Source organism: Xiphophorus hellerii, chromosome 1, assembly GCF_003331165.1.
Source record: "Xiphophorus hellerii strain 12219 chromosome 1, Xiphophorus_hellerii-4.1, whole genome shotgun sequence".
Lineage (NCBI taxonomy): Eukaryota > Metazoa > Chordata > Actinopteri > Cyprinodontiformes > Poeciliidae > Xiphophorus > Xiphophorus hellerii.
Genome location: NC_045672.1, coordinates 10,234,352 through 10,251,032, shown reverse-complemented (window position 1 = coordinate 10,251,032; position 16,681 = coordinate 10,234,352). Strand labels below are relative to the sequence as shown.

Genomic DNA, 16,681 nt, shown 5'->3' with positions numbered 1-16,681 from the left:
GACTGCCGCTCATGAGGGAAAAAAATCAACAAATGTGAGTGGGCGTGGTTAAGTCTGCTGGTTTTCTCTCTTGTTCTGGACAGTTTTATCACAGAGCTCTTTGCAGTCCGCTGGGGGCATCAACACTGCTACTCCTAAAATCTTCATTTATGCTCATTTTATTTTTTATGTTCTAGATCAGACGCTCATCATGTGGCAAAGCATATTATTTTTTCTCTGCCTCGTCGTTTCAAGGGGGACAGCCCACGACATAGTAAGTTCTCCATCATTATACTCACTGTTGATAAATTTGATATTGTCTGATAACATTGTTTCTGGAATTTTGTTACAGAAAGTTGTGTGTGAGGAGCACTACGGTAAGCCTGTTATTCATCTGCCATATTACAATTAGAAAATAAATGTACGTTTGTCCCACAGTGTTTATTTCCAGGTATTTGTGTATATTATATTATTATTATTATTATTATTATTATTATTATTATTAGTAGTAGTAGTAGTAGTAGTAATTTTATTATTATTATTATCATCATTATTATTAGCAGTATTATTATTATTATTATTATTATTATTATTATTATTATTATTATTACTTCTTTTCATGTTTGATTTTGCTCAATTGGCCAGACCGGGGCTGATTGTCATATAACCTGTGACGATCTGATATCACACATATGTGAAACTTGATGGAATACAAAATGTGGTGCTTAACCATGGATTTGATTTATTAAGGGAAAAAAACAACAACTTTTTAATCCCATTGTGAAATAAATGACAATAATTAACAAATGAACAATAATTTAAATGTCGGTTTTATATGCAAAGTTAAATAGTTGATATCCACTCTGAAATCTAGTTACCGTAATCTAGTTTCTAATTAAAAGTTACACATACAAAAAAAAAATTTATCTACCTTTTATTTTGCTAAATCCCATTGATAATAATTATCACCAGTACAAAGAACAGTAAAAATCGCTGGCTCATCATAAAAACAAAAGCAGTTAGGTGTCACTGATTTCACATTATTTATGAAACAAAAAAGTTTTTAATTCCCCAGCACAGTCTACCCAGATGACCAGGTTTGGAAAAAAACTGTAGACATTAGGCCTGTCGCGATAAACGATAAATCGATTAATCGTACGATAAATTAAAGCTATCGACGTCATTTTAATTATCGGCACTATCGTCTCTTCCGACCTTTTTCTCTTTCAGCTAATAAGACTGAATGAAAAAAGGCTCAACTCCGGTGCTCTCCACTGACCCTCCCTTCCTCATATCCTTAGTGTAATGCCCAGCGCACATGACACGATCTTAGAGCTGTCAGCCGATTGTCGGCTCATTTTCAAAACCTGACAGACCCACACATTAGCCGACAGAAATCCTTGGTATAACGGTTCGATCGGGTTCGTTCCTGCCGTGTGGTGTCCAACAATGGGCACAAAATAATGGCTACAAGTCCAGTGAACTAATTTTAAAACCAGGCATTAATCAATGCTTTACTACAATCTGCCTGCAATGCATGTGGCTAGCGTAAAGTCCTGACTGCATGAAAATCATTATAACCTATTTACGTCACGTTAACGAAGAACAGCTGAAAAGTTACCGGGTTTATCAACTGCGGTAGCAATTTCGCTCCAACTCCTCCTCTTGTCATTTCTATATTCTTTGCATGTTAAATAAACATTAATGTTGTTTCCACATATCATCTCCAATGTCCGCTGGACTTCGGGTTGCGCAGTGTCAGCTGTTTGGGATTCCCCTCCGTAATTTCCCCTCAGAAAACACGGAGGAGAATCCGCGCTTTCTGATTGGCTACCTGTCACATTCAACAGGCTGCATTAAGAGCCCAGTCGGGGAAAACCCCTAATTTAGATCGGAGCGGCAACGACAATCTACCGTAACACACCACACAATCTTAGAAAGACCAACTTCTAAGATTGTTGTAAGGGGAAAAATAGGAGCAAAAAATCGTGTAGTGTGAACTATTGCATCAGGTAGTCGATGTGCCCATCTTCTCTATTTAAATCTAATTATTACTGAAGGGCAATATAATATACAGACTTCATAATCTGCACTCTTTTGGTTGAATGCAGTATTTATTTCCACTTTGGCTTTATGTTGTTTAGTTTTTTTTTTCCAAGTGAGTTTTTTGTTAATGGAGACTGAGAATCCATTTTATTTTTGTTTTTGGTTGTTTTGTTTATTTTGTTTATCAGCTCCAGTGTTATGTGTTTTTTTGAAAATAAAGTGTATCTATCTTTGGCAAGAAATCGCATGGATTATTACGTCATTTCCATTAAATCAGTGTAAAAAGGTCTTCAAACAATATTATCGTTTATTGCAATAACTTTTGAGACAATTAATCGCTCAGCAAAATTTGCTATCGTGACAGGCCTAGTAGACATAAAAATAATGTCAAATTGCTGGCACATATTTTGTCACAGAGATTTCTGTAAATGTATTAGAAACCTTCATGATTATTGTGAACTCCACTATGTTCTAGATTTTCCCAAAACAGAGCTAAATGGCAGTCCATCTCAGGTGGCAGGCCTAAAAGTGAAACTGGTGACGGTCGGACAGGAAAGAAAGCTGAACATAAGCTGGGCGATCAACATTGATGGTAGGAAAAAACATTTTTGTTCTTGATGTTACAAACCGTTACCTCAAGACAGATTTTAAGATGTAGGTAAAGATTAATTGATTCAACATTTTAAATTCCAAATTACAAGACTGTCCACTCCACTATGTACACTGTATATTGTTAATGCATTTTATTTTATTTCACTATTTTAACATTGAATCTGTACAGGTTGTTATATTAAGTTTCTATGGGCTTCTTAGCCCATAAGAACATGTCAGAATGGATGCATGCATGTAGGGTTTTGTTTTATGCTGATGTTTTTTGCGTTACTTGGAGATGTAAAATTTATAAATTATTGAATTTATAAAATAAATTATTTACCTAACTGCCTATGCTGTCACCTTAAAGTCAATGAAGCCCATGTCTATCAAACTTTGTAATGCCATAAAGACAAGACGGGAATTAAAAATGACGCTCAATTACATGATGCTTTTTTTTCTATCCGTATGAAGAAATAATAATGTGAACCATCAATTCTAACCATGTTTATAAACAGTTTTTTCTCTTCTCTGCAGCTAGTATTATTCACCTGGAGGGCACAAGGGTCATTTGTGGACAATTGACCCACATCTGTAAATACAATCCCCCTTTGACTGAAGCGAACCTTACTGGGTCGGAGAAGGTACAAATGACTTACTAAACTAGCTGATGTTTATTTCAAACAGCATGATCACACACTGCAATGATGGTCCAACTATTTTTTTTTTTTTACATAATTAAAAAAAAGTCCAAAATGTCCATACTAAAATAAAATATCTTCTGTAGGAATGGTTTTCTTTTTTAGTCGGCGTAAGTTATGGTTCATTCCTTACCACCGTTTATAATGAGCCATTACCTCCAGTGGGAAGTGGCCCCACAACTCTATCAGAGTCTATTTGGGTACCTCGTCAACCAGCAAGTAAGCAAATCTTCTCAAGAATGTATATCAGCAACTTTAACTTTATTTGGATGTGAAGAATAAATGAAACAAAGAGAATCTTTTTTTTTTTTTTTTTAAACTTTAACATGTCAGTGATTCATTAGATAAAATACTGAGAAAGAGGTGCTTTGTCTGTAATTCTGCAAACAAAAACAAAATAATTACCATATTAAAAAATCTAAACCAATGAATGTTTAAACCGTTCTCTCTTTTTGCAGTAACTGTTACACCGAGTACTACAAAGGCAACTTTGGGTAAGCAAATCAAGTGTCAAGCTCAGCAAAAGTTGAATCTTTGTTGTCAGCAGCAGCATTTTAAATGATAAATCATCCTTACAGCCAGGAAGACCCCATTCTATACCTGGCTGACAACACAGCATGTTAAATACACATTTTATATACAATTTGAAACTTTACTGTATAAGGGTAAATAATAGCTAGGCATTTTGCAATGTATAAAATAATACCCCTACCTTTGAAAAGCATTTTATTTATAGCAGTGTTTCCCAACCCTGATCTTCAAGGCAGACTGTCCTCTCTGTGTTGCACGTTTCCCTGCTTTAACGCGCCTTCTTTTTCTTTTTCTCATTCTTCTTGTAGTATTTATTGGCGGTTGCTAAGTAACGTAATGGTGCATCACAGCCACCAATTGGAGTGTGGATCAGGACTCTAATAGCTATACAAATAATATCTTTAACACACTTGATGCAGATGATTGGTTTTCAACAGAGACCTGTTCATTCAGCCATCAATTGAAATCAGGTGTGCTGGAGCAGGGAAACATCTGAAGCGTGCCGGGCAGATGCCTTGAAGATTAGTGTTAGGAAAACATTGATTTATAGTATTGTTTTGAAATCTGGAGACAGTGAGAATGTTTAATGTTTTTTTGCTTTCTGTTGCAGAGTCTTTTCAAACAACACAGAATAATGAAGGTAAGAAAAATGTAGTGTTTATCAGTACAATTCAAAATTGTGTGTGTTTTTTTTCTTTGTTGTTTTTTTTAATTGCTTGGCAAACATCACTATTCTTTCAAACATGTCTTTAAAAATGACCATCAGAAAAAGACATCATTCAATAGTTGGCTAATAACACCAAACCCCAGACTGCTACAGCAGCTTGACCGACTGAAAATCAAAGAACCATTTTCTGTGTCCTGTTTTGACTGGACACAGTCATTTTGGTGACGTTTCTAAGGTAATAGTAGGCTCAGTATCAAGCGTTAAGCAATCGTTAAATGTTAGATATGAGTTCAAGACAACATAAATTCTTCTTGCATCATTTTCTTGCATTTTTAGGGGGAAATAATAATAAAATAAACAGTGACCTCTGAACGCCAAAGGTGATTTTTGTTCATCCACATTTATAATTACCAACACAAGGTAGTTTCCTCTGCTAAATGTGATCTGAACGGGTTTAGCACAGAACCAGACAATCCCAAAAACAAATTTTCAAATCTATCAATTGGTATGTTATAATGAGCTATATCAAATGCATAACTGAGATCAAATAACACCATGCCAAGTGTTTCTAATCCCAGCTATGTGGATATTTCAAGTGTTATAGTGTTTGTAATGCCATTCTGTCTAAATTATTAAATATCTTCTTCTTTTGCAGCACAAAATGAAGAAATTAAGACTGTCAGTAGAATTGTTTTTGGAGTTGTGGCCTCGTTGATAATTTTGATTTCCTGCTTTGTTATATGTAAGTACAATGTATATTTATACCTAATCTGAGTTGGGATAAAAGCACTGGAAGTAATAAACAGCTATAGATGTTGAACGTCTTTACGTTTTAATCACTGATAAGTCTGAGTTTGCAAACATGCTCTTCCCTAAAGAGTATCAGATATCAGTATCTTTTAAAACTGTAAAACACTTTCCACCTAAAGTACGTCAGTCTTTCTGCAGCCTTTTTCAGCAGACTTGCTTTGTCTGTCCTGTTTGGTTCGCCACGAAAGCGTACTTCTGCTGCTTGGATTTAAAATTTCATAAAGTACTGATTAATGGCATGCATCAGCACCAAACGTGTGCTTTGACTACATCAGTGCTCTAAGTAAATGCCCCTTTGTGTCCGTCTCCAGATAAGATGTTTTCGTCACACTCCACTTTTGAAATCCTTCCTGAGGCTCCAGTCTCGGTGGTTGTGGTGTATCCTTCGGTGACGCCGGCCTTTCAGCGGGCGGTGGTGGCGCTGGCTGAGTTTCTGCAGTGGCACGGTGGCTGCAGAGTGACGATTGATATCTGGCAGCAGGGAAAAATTGCAGAACTTGGTCCACTGCGCTGGTTAGCTGAACAAGTAAAGAGTGCAGACCGTGTCCTGATCGTCTCCCCTCAGGTGGAAACTGTGAGTTGCGTTTTTCTTTTCATTCCTTAACTCTCATCACTTCTGCTTCTTGTAAAAAAATAAAATAAAATATGTTTTTATGTCCTTGTAGCCCTCTTCTATAACGGCACCCTGCACCCCCATTAGCAGCCTCCCAAGACATTCCATCCCAGCTGCAACTGGTGACCTTTACCCTCTGATTCTCAACATGGTGGCCAGTCACGCCAGGAGTTCCACTGAGCTGGCCAAGTTCTGGGTGGTGCAGCTGCATGCGAAGAAGGACAAGAACTCTTGTGTGCTGCTGCCAGAGCTGCAGACGTGCAGGGCTTTCTGCCTGATGAAAGATTTGAACAGACTCTGCAAGAGCCTTCATTCTCAGAAGATGGTTGGGAAGAAGATATCATCGCTGTTGTTCAAACAGAAGATTTTGTACAGCCAAAGCAGCACAACGAAATTGAGGGAAGCTGTAGAAATGCTCAGTGCAAAGAAGTCAGGTATATTTGACAGAACCCTAAAAAAAGATATTTGTTGAAAGGGTTGAGGGCGAGCTGCAGATGAAGATAGGATTCATATTGCAGTTTGTCTGTCTGTGTTACTGTTTTTCTATCTTTAGCATATCAACCTCCTAGTTAGCATTTTATTCAATGTTAGAATAGCATTATTTTATATAATCGAATGGGTTAATTTCCAAAAGAATGTACTTTGAACATGACCTTCAGGTATATTGCTGTCATTGTTATTGTAGCAAATATATCCTTGACTTTTATTTACTAAATAGTGTAAAGTATTTTAGGAGCTGGTCATTGTCAGTTGTCTCAAAGTTATATTTTGTGAAATTCTTAACATACTTCCTTTCTAAGCGTCTAGACTCTGTGTTTTATAGGGACTTATGTGATGGAGCAACACCAGGTGGTGCATAATTTTGGAGCAGAAGAGGAATTGTATGTTTGTCAAACATTTTGCAAATAAAAACATTGAAAAGACAGTTCTGTATCAGTATTTAACTTTGCTTTGATACCTCTAAATACTTGTCTTGTTTTGAATGCTTCAAAACAAGGTACAAGTCTTATCACCTCATAGATCCTTAACGGTTTCTGATTTTTGAGAAGAAAAGACATTACTAAAAGAAGTATTTTGTAGTAGGTCTATGTCCAAAATGATCGTATGACGGCAAACTAACTGCACATGATCCTGAACACAGCATACAATGTAACATGTTGACACTGGCGAATGCCTTTTCTTCATTAAAAGGGTTTTGATCAGAGCATGTCTGTGTGTTAGCCCTGTAAAAGTGCTAGCCCTAATTATAATCAAGAATCTGTGACAATATTTGAAAGTTTGAATTGAAATCAAATGTAAAAATAACTAAGAGGGTTGAAGACAAATCCATGCTGTATTTTTTGCTGTAACCTATCTTGAGGACCCAAAGGAATCCTCAAGAAAATATCTCCAGTTCTTAAATTTCATTTGAAGTCAGAGGATGGTTTTATTTCCTACGTAGAAATAAAACTTGATAGTTTGTATCTATTGGCAACCCTGACTCTTAAAGAGTACCAGCACAGGACAATAATACAATACTTTGAAGTTTGTGGTTGTATTGCAACATGTGAAAAAGTAGGAATAAGAATATTTGTATGTTTTTTGATTAAAATAGTTTAATTTTTAAAAAGCTGTTCGTCAGCAGGAGTGTGTGTTCTCCGTAAAACTTGAGAGCTTAACAGTTTGTAATCTGAAGGAATTAAATTCAACACAATTGAATGGCTCTGGGCCATTTCCAAACTATTTGGGGTGATTCATTCTATAACAAAATCAGTTATTCACAAGTGGAAATCATTCAAAAGCCCTCAGATTCATCCAGAGGTCATGTTGTTTAGCACTTATGGAAAATTGAAAAGCAGGATTAGCAGTAGAATGCATTATGTAAAAGCAGATGACAGATGGCCATTGCGTTGTAAGATTGCATGAAAACTGCACACACCCTCTTAGTTTCCATGTAAGAAACAGTTTTGACACAAGTTCATTAATAACCAGTTTACAGTTTTTTTCCCCCCGTTTTTCTTTTTTAACATAAGACCTGATATTTTTTTTAGAGAACCAGCCACCATCACACAGAATGCAGATGAAGGAACAAGCAGTCACATTTGCTTGAGTACCAGAGAGACCGAAAATGAAACTGCACAAAAGACAGACAAAAGGATATGTAAGACACCAGTATAGATTCATATCTTCAAAGGAAAGCTGAAGAAAATATCCAAAACCATAAGAGGAAGACAAAAAAAAGTTTGTTTTTTTTGTTTCAGAAAATCATAGATGCATGAGTGTTGGAAAAAGCAGAGAACATAAGATATAAAAAGGTTGAAGCAGACATATAGTATGTCACTGGATAATGTTCCATTATTTGTCACCAAGTGATAGATATTTTTATGTTTTATGTTTCTTCTTGGTATTGTTTAGCTTGTTTGGGTTGATCCAATGATTTTCAAACCTTTTCAAACAACCTCAGTATTTACTTTCAAAGTACCACCATACTGACAAACATCTTAAGAAAACGACTATTTAATAGAGTTTAGACTTTTTTTGTTGTATTTTGTATTCTGTTACAAAAATAAATGAACAGAATACATGAAGGATGCAGTTGAATAAGGCGTCCCACTTTTACTTTCCAAATTTAAAGCTTGAGGAGAATTACAGGAAGGCTCCAGAAAATGCTAATCAGAGTAAAACCAATGGTAAGTGCATCACTTTTTGCAGAACTGTCATCGCAATCAACGCTTTCTACCAGTTGATGGCGATAATGCAACTCTGTGACCACTAAAACTCCCCGCGAAGAAGAAGAGTCACGTGATAAAACACGGAAGTAAAACCTACACTGACCGAGGCGAGACTGGAAATTTGTTGTTACATATTGAGTCGCTTTGTGAAGCACCAGTCTATCTTTTTCCAGATACATTTTTCCTAAAATGTAAAACGTGACCATGACGCAGGCCGAGAAAGAGCAGGAGAGCGGGAAGGAGAAGGAAAAGGAGCGGGACAAGGAGAAAGAGAAGGAGCAGCAGCGCGGAGTGAAGAGACCCATCGCTCCTGCAGCGATCCCTGAAGCCGCTCAGGAAGTATTTATCTTTATTTCTTTTTATGTCATCAAAATATTTTACTTCACTAAACTTTATCTGTTTGGTTTTCTTTTATTAAGTAGTAAAAATAACTTTTCATTTCATTTTGAAAACAATTTCTTTTTATAACGCTATAATACAATAGCTGTATTTATTTATTTTTTGTTCTGGTTTTGGGTTGTGTGTAAAAGCTTAGTTTAAGAATAAAATTAAAAGAAAAGAAAGGTGAAGGTGTGTTTTGACATCTGATTTAAATGTAGATAGCTCTTCAGAACTTGGTCCTGAAGAACACTGTCATCCAAACAAATTTATATTTTCTTTAAAAAAGTAAATAGTGTTTTTAAAACTTAAAATAAATTCCCTGAACACTTATAATTTTAAATTTCCTTTTTTTCCATAAGTGGCAAATGAAATCTTATTTAATGCTCGTAACACTGAGCTATATGTTATACAACATGTGCTAGGATGGATTTCTGACCATGAAGCACCAGAGACTTTGTGACTTTTCTAATAATGTTTTGTGTGCACAACCATGAATTGTTTATATTTTACATTAAAATGTATTACCTTTATGTCTCATAGCAAATACAGAGCAATTTTGTCATTGTGATCCACCCTGGATCAAGAACGCTTCGCATTGGCCGAGCCACAGACACCCTTCCTGTCATTATCCCTCACGTAATCGCGCGGCGACATAAGCAGGGTGGACAGGCCAGGCATGAAGATGCTTGGCTGCTGAGAGACGGTCTGAATGTAAGTCACCATTAAACCGGTATGATTCTAACGCCCACCTTGTCGTACCTGGCTGTTTCTGATATGATCGATTTGTCTTCATGGCCAACAGAAGGCAGAGAGCAGCGAGCAGAGGCAGAATGGACTGAAAATGGTGGACCAGGCCATCTGGTCCAAGAAGATGTCCAACGGCGTGAGAAGGACTCCTGTGTCTGCTGAACAGGTTTGTTTACAAAAGGTACAACCGGTGCAGGAAATGGTAGAAGTTTTGAAATGGCTATCGATGCTGTAGCAACACGAGTTAGGTTGTATTATGTGGTGTTTGGGGAGGCGGTCACTTGATTCAGCTTCCTGTCTGTGTTTTCAGGCCAGGGCTTATAACTGTCAGATCCGTCCAGCAGTTCTAGACAGCAGTTCAAGAGTGAAGTGGACAAACACAAGCCACCATCCCAATTATCTGGTGGGAGAGGAGGTAAAATAGACACACAAAAAAACAATATACAGTGTCTGTATAATGTTTGATCAATTCTGGGTGGTTTATTTATTGTTCAGCCATCTTGATCATGTCTTGTTACAGGCTCTGTATGTGAATCCATCAGACTGTTACAACCTCCACTGGCCTGTGATCAGAGGTCAGCTCAATGTGCATTCTGGCTCTGGAGGGTCTCTGACCGCAGTGCTGGCCGATCTGGAGACGCTGTGGAGTTACGTCATTCAGAAGCATCTGGAGATTCCCCTAAAAGAGTTGAAGGTGAAACTCTCATTTCAGCTCTTTATGCCTTTCTTCTTTGCATTCTTTTCACACTAGAAAAAAATACACGAAAATTTGATAAGGAAAGGTTTCTATTGATGGAATTTGTACCATTTTTGCTGTAGTTCTTCAATGTAAGAAGCTTTAACCTCAATGAACCTTGCAAAGTGGGATGAAAAACTTCCTTTTGCTGCATCAGCATTTGATTTTGCTTTTTATTTGTTCATGACTTCTAGTATTACAGATGCATCCTGTTGGTCCCCGACATCTACAACAGACAGCATGTAAAGGAAATTGTCAACATATTGCTACATAACATGGGCTTTTCAGGTATTGACCACCGGGCATTTACTGTTGCAAATGTCTTCACACTCCTTAATCCTTTTCATATTGACACATTGCAGTCACACAATCTGTTGCCTTGTTGGAATTTGGTGTAGTCGACCAATACAAAGCAGTACAGAGCTGTGAAGACAGGAAAAACTGTGTTGGTTTTTCTAAATTTCGATTTTAACCAAATCTTTTTGGGTATGTTTTGATGAGCTTTTCAAATATAGAATTCTGTTCCCTTTAACCCATCCTTGATATTTTTATTTTTTTACGAAAACTGTGACAAAATATGAAAAGTTGTGAGTATTATCTCAAGGCACACATGTTAATAAACTGTTCATTGCTTCATAGTTTCTGCTTTATGGAGTGAAAATATGTGTAATTTGCAGCCATCATTGCGCACCAGGAGTCAGGTGTGCGCTACATTCGGCAGCGGGTTGAGCAGCGCTTGTGTCGTGGATGTGGGCGATCAGAAGACCAGCATCTGCTGTGTTGAGGATGGAGTGTCCCATCGAAACTCAAGGTGGAGGAAGGGCTGCAAATCACAAACTTATAAACAACAGAAAAAAGTTGATTTCTTGCATTTCATGCGTGTGTGTGTGTGTTTGCTCCTCCACTCCGCAGGCTTTGTTTGGCCTATGGCGGTTCAGACGTGACCCGCACTTTCTTCTGGCTCCTGCAGAGGGCAGGGTTTCCCTACAGAGACTGCCAGCTGACCAACAGGCTGGACTGTCAGCTCTTGCAGCATCTAAAGGAGACATTCTGTCATCTGGATCAGGTCTGTGTTAGTTGAAAGGAGAATTTATGAGTCATTAAGAGTTTGAGGGAAACGATTTCTTCTTCCAGGGTCGCCTTTTCAAATGGTACTGTCTGTTATCTTGAGCTTTTTTAATGGAGGATTTTGAAGTCATTTTCAAAATAATCTTTGTCTGTTCGTAACAGGACATATCAGGGTTACAGGATCATGAATTTCAGACACGTTTCCCAGAAGCCCCGGCTCTTTTATACCAAATTCGACTCGGGGATGAAAAATTACAGGTACAGGTTTAAAGCAGTTATAAGAAGTTGATGAATGAGTCTGTAATTTTGCCATGAAAAACATGTTGGTGTCCTCTGTAGGCGCCAATGGGTCTGTTCTACCCAAGCACATTCGGCATCGTTGGTCAGAAAATGACATCACTACAGCACCGTTCCCAAGGCAACTCAGAAGATCCCCATGATGAACACTACCTGCTCTCCACACAGAGCAAAGGGGAGCAGGTAACGCACATTACCACACACTGGTTGAAATTACATTTATTCAGATAAGTAATTGCTGGTTCTTTTGTTTTGTTTATTGTATGATTTTTATTTTTTCCTTCCCCAACAGTCCTCTAAATCTGCAGCTGAGCGTAAGGCCGTTTCCAGGCCAGGCGGAGGTTTGGATGGTGACCTGAACTGTCAGGGGAGGATGGGGGAGATGTCCGACATGCCCAGAGGCTGTGGGAGCGGGAGTGCAGCAGGAGGAGGGATGCTTGGAGAAATGGAGCTGGGGCCCAAGCCAGGGCGAGTGTCTGATGAGTCCAGGAGAGGCGGAAGAGTCGCTGTCCACTCACCTCTCCAGGAAGACGGCCATCATTAGCCAGTTCGAGAGCAAGGCTTTGGGCCTGGACAAGGCTATCCTGCATAGCATCGACTGCTGTGGTAAGAAAGTGGTGGGAGGAGTGAAATGAAGCGAATTACATGTTTTAGTAGAAAGATTGAATAATAAAGGGACTAGGACGAGATCACAAAACATAAATAAGTGATGTAGGGAAACCATTTAAAACATCTTGAAATAGAATATAAAAAGTATACCCCAGAGGCAATGAAACGCTTTTATTTTTGTGACTGAAGCGTCGGACTGAAACCAAACGGAAGATGTACAGCTCCATCCTGGTGGTGGGAGGGGGGCTCATGTTTCACGGAGCTCAGGAATTCCTGCTTCATCGCATCATCAACAAGATGCCGCCGTCCTTCAGAAGGCTGGTCGATAACGTGGAAGTCATCACACGACCAAAGGTAATAACCTCCACATGTAGCTTTTTTTCTTTTTTCTACTTTACCCTAAAAGTTCCATTGAAGTGCTTATCAAACCATGATTCACTGATAAATTCAGTCATAATTATAGATTGTTCTAAACTTATTAAAATTCTATATCTACTTTAAGTTATTGCTTGAAATTTTAATAGATAATGGTACAAAAACGGACTTTTGTTTTTACTTAACGCTTTACAAACTTTATGAAGTGCTGCTGAAATATATAACATGTTTCATGGCATATTATATATACTGGTGTGTTTGTGCCGAAGGACATGGACCCCAGGCTGATTTCATGGAAGGGCGGAGCAGTGCTTGCGTGCCTGGACACCACGCAGGAGATGTGGATTCACCAGAGAGAGTGGCAGCGCTTCGGTGTCAGAATGCTCCGAGAAAGAGCTGCATTCGTCTGGTGAAACCCAACCGAGGTCCTGAAGCTAAAACGCACCGTTTATACATGAGAAGGCAGGCAAGGAAAGGGACAAATTGAATATCATTTGGTATGTATAGTTGCTCTGGTTGATGTTTATAACCCAGGCATGTATAATGTCTTTTATAGAGTTTTCATTGTTCTGTAAAGATTCCTGTTTTCCCATTTTCATGCAGGAAGTGTAAATAAACTGTCTCTCATTTGAAGGAAAATGATAACTGCATTTGGAAGAAAATCATTTCTTAATTTACCTCATCTGGGGCAAAAATGTTTTAACTCTTGGTGTCTACATGACAACTCGTAACTATTTTTACTTTATTTTATTTTTCCACTCACAAAATAACTACATTGTAAAATCTTAGTCAAAACAATAGAAACAATCGTCCTTGCTTTATACAGTTTACGCCATTTGTGTGTTTTGGTCTCAGTATAGATCATTTATTTAAACACAAAGTAAAAGAAAGAAACTAAATGATGGTGATTCCAGAGGATGACCAGAACCTAAATGAGTAAGACATTGATGTGACCTGGAAGGACAGAAGCAGAGGAAAAACATAAGCGGGAAGGAGGGATGCAGACAGCTGCTGAATCGACCAATCCGGCTCCTATGTGTAGGTATTCCCAGAAAGGCGTCAAGAAACTGCTAGCAGCAGTGGCAGCTGATGAAGAAGGGCTTCAGCACGGTGCCTGTTACCAGTCTGTGTGCTCTCAGAGGACAGACACTGTGCTGGGCCCCACGCCCACACTGTATGTGCAGGCGTTTACCTAAAGTGAAGAAATGTACAGGAATGATGTTATTTATATTCCTTAAAATGTCACGTAGGTTTTTTGGAGACAGTGGACATTAAACTCCACTAGGCTAAAAGCAACTTATTTCTGCAGTGGCTACCAGAACTTAATGAATAAGCAAAGAAAGCAACAAACTACATAAATTAATGTACAAATTAACCATCAATTGTGTTGAGTTTTATTAAGGAAAAAAACTAGTTACTCACCTTCCTCATCCTCCTCCACCCATTGGTGGAGGGTTGGGACCCTGCTCCGTGAGTTATTCGACCCATCCGCCTTCTGCCACCAGGAGGACCTGGAGGTCTGCAGAATCAAGTAGATGCAACATAAATCCATGGGTGTAAAAGTGATCAACACAATCTCTGCATGTATATAGTAAATTAGTAAGGTTTCAAAGCATTTCAAATGAAAAAGTAATAACTGGCTTAATAAATGTTGGCAATCCCCTCTCTTGTGGCAAAGCTATTCTCAGATGTTCCATTCTCAGTTTCCATGCTTCAGTGGTGAGATGACGGTACTACTGGGACTTACCCTCTGCCATCACTGAAGCGTGATGAAGCCACATTTCCTTTCTTTGACAATGTCAGGATGAAGTATTGTCCTAAAACTGGCAGAAAACAAAAAAGTCAGAACAGACTACATGAAATAACAGCTTTGTATGATAGTTGCTTATAACACACCTGTGTTATACAGATTTTGATATCAGGTATATGCCTCATTAAGACAATACTGCACCAACTTGGTTAAACCGACTGGAAAGAACAAGGCCAGATTTCATCTTTACATTTACAGGGGCATCCCCACGAAATATAAAAAGTTAATTTATGTACATAACTCAACAGACTAATTTAACCTCAAAAAGTATTTGCCTGCAATAAACACATATTGATGCATTTCAAGCACTTTCATGGCTATGACTTGCATCTAAAGAGAAAACACTAGTTAAAATATGTTCTCCTGGACATACAGCCAAATAAAAAATTAATTTCTGACAGAAATGCCAAATGCAGAAAATAAGTTCTGGTAATGACACTTTTTTCTTCCACCAAATTTTCTATCTATATCACTGAATACAGTACTCTTAAAAAAAAACCCAGCTTCTTTGGAAATGACCTTCTGCAAGTTATACCTGCTGTTTCAAGATGCATAGCATTTGGTGTTTTCAAAATGTTAAATTTTTCTGAGAAACAAAATCTTAAGTTTTATTAGCTGTAAACAAATTAACAGCAATAAACACCTGATAGACATCACTCTCACATAATCTCCAACTTTTCAAATCTCTGGACTGGTTAACTCACAAGAGGCTGATGAACTCCACAGCCCCCCAGAACATATCAGTCAGGAACGACAGGCTCCAGGGGGACTGGGACCTGCTGTCCAGGACCTGGCCTGAAGGTGACACAAAGAATGAAGTATGAAACAAAAACAGTTTAATATTACTGTTGATCGAAAACAGCAAATGTTCATTACTCTTTTATCTGCCTCTGAGGAGCTCACTAACTTGACTTCTCTTAAAGTGTTTTCTACATAAAATCCACTTGGAGTATGACAGACACAAAATCACAACACGTCTTTTAATTCTTGTTATTTTGAGGTACATTATGTGAAAGTGACATAAAAGATACAAACATGTTGTCAGTTGACAGCTGCTAAGCTAACTCAGCCAGGCTAAGCTAACGAACTAAACAGCTAATAATAGCTTAATGGTCCCAAAACAAACCTTTACGTAACCTTCAAAATGTCTGTATACGTTTTGATTTCAATACAAAGCTGCACATATCCTTCTATTTTAACAAAAGAGTGGTGAAGAAAGTACAATCCACTCACCGTTGGACACGTACACCATCTTTCAGAAGGCAAAACAGCCTTACAGCTGTGTTTACGGTTAGCGTTGTGCTTCCGGGTCTGCTCCTTTCTGTTCAACGTCGCACTAGGCGGTTGGAAAACCTTCACCAGCGGCAAGGGAGGAGCTTATGCAGAACAAAAAGTGTTCTCCATCTTATTACACAATTTTTCTGAAAGAAGAAGCTCTGTTGTATACGATCTATTGAAGAAGATGCTCACGGTTGTCTGTTATATTCTTGATTTTCTTATATATATATATATATATATATATATATATATATATATATATATATATTTATTAGTATTATTTTCATATTCTTACAGAACAGGGCCAGCTTTCTTCATCACAGTGCTTTCCCCTTTAAGTCCCTGGCTCGCTTGCTTGACTAATTGTGACACATTTGGTCAGAACACTTTAGATACATAGTAGCTGCATCAAATGAGCGTTGTTGTGGACAGTGCTATTCTTAAATGTTACATCTGTTACCTCTTCTACTGTCACATACACAGTCATTCCTAATGCCGAATTAAATAGTAAGTAATTCTCATATACATATTTCCTTCTAGGTTGTAAGTGCAGGCAGCAAAACATTCATAGGAACATATTCAACACACTATATATATAATACTTTAAATTAATGGTGCATCTGAATGGTGCCGTGGTTATTTTGGTAGCACTCACTAATCAACATCAGGGCTGGTCTCCACTCCAGACTGAGGGTGTTTTGGTTTTTTGTGAAAGAGCATTCTGGCGTTTC

At 38.0% G+C, this 16,681-nt stretch overlaps 3 protein-coding genes across 3 annotated transcripts; 2 read left to right on the top strand and 1 right to left on the bottom strand.

The window, feature by feature from the left end:
- Nucleotides 1-90: 90 nt before the first annotated feature.
- On the top strand, nt 91-7,140 carry il17rb (interleukin 17 receptor B). Its single transcript, XM_032571024.1, has 10 exons — nt 91-253; nt 332-356; nt 2,501-2,617; nt 3,154-3,260; nt 3,404-3,536; nt 3,776-3,811; nt 4,459-4,488; nt 5,171-5,257; nt 5,637-5,899; nt 5,991-7,140. Exons 1-10 carry the CDS (start codon nt 191-193, stop codon nt 6,408-6,410), a joined length of 1,281 nt encoding a protein of 426 aa, XP_032426915.1. The 5' UTR covers nt 91-190; the 3' UTR covers nt 6,411-7,140.
- A 1,567-nt stretch (nt 7,141-8,707) lies between these two features.
- On the top strand, nt 8,708-13,512 carry actr8 (actin related protein 8). Its single transcript, XM_032570951.1, is given in 15 exon segments — nt 8,708-8,988; nt 9,571-9,741; nt 9,833-9,943; nt 10,088-10,192; nt 10,298-10,471; nt 10,708-10,801; nt 11,191-11,213; nt 11,215-11,324; nt 11,426-11,579; nt 11,744-11,839; nt 11,921-12,061; nt 12,171-12,332; nt 12,334-12,492; nt 12,677-12,841; nt 13,132-13,512. Coding segments are annotated over 15 exon segments (1,944 nt in total). The 5' UTR covers nt 8,708-8,853; the 3' UTR covers nt 13,276-13,512.
- Nucleotides 13,513-14,280: 768 nt separating this feature from the next.
- selenok (selenoprotein K) lies at nt 14,281-16,023 on the bottom strand. Its single transcript, XM_032570939.1, is given in 6 exon segments — nt 14,281-14,325; nt 14,327-14,381; nt 14,610-14,659; nt 14,661-14,685; nt 15,377-15,467; nt 15,906-16,023. Coding segments are annotated over 6 exon segments (285 nt in total). The 5' UTR covers nt 15,925-16,023.
- Nucleotides 16,024-16,681: the final 658 nt, after the last annotated feature.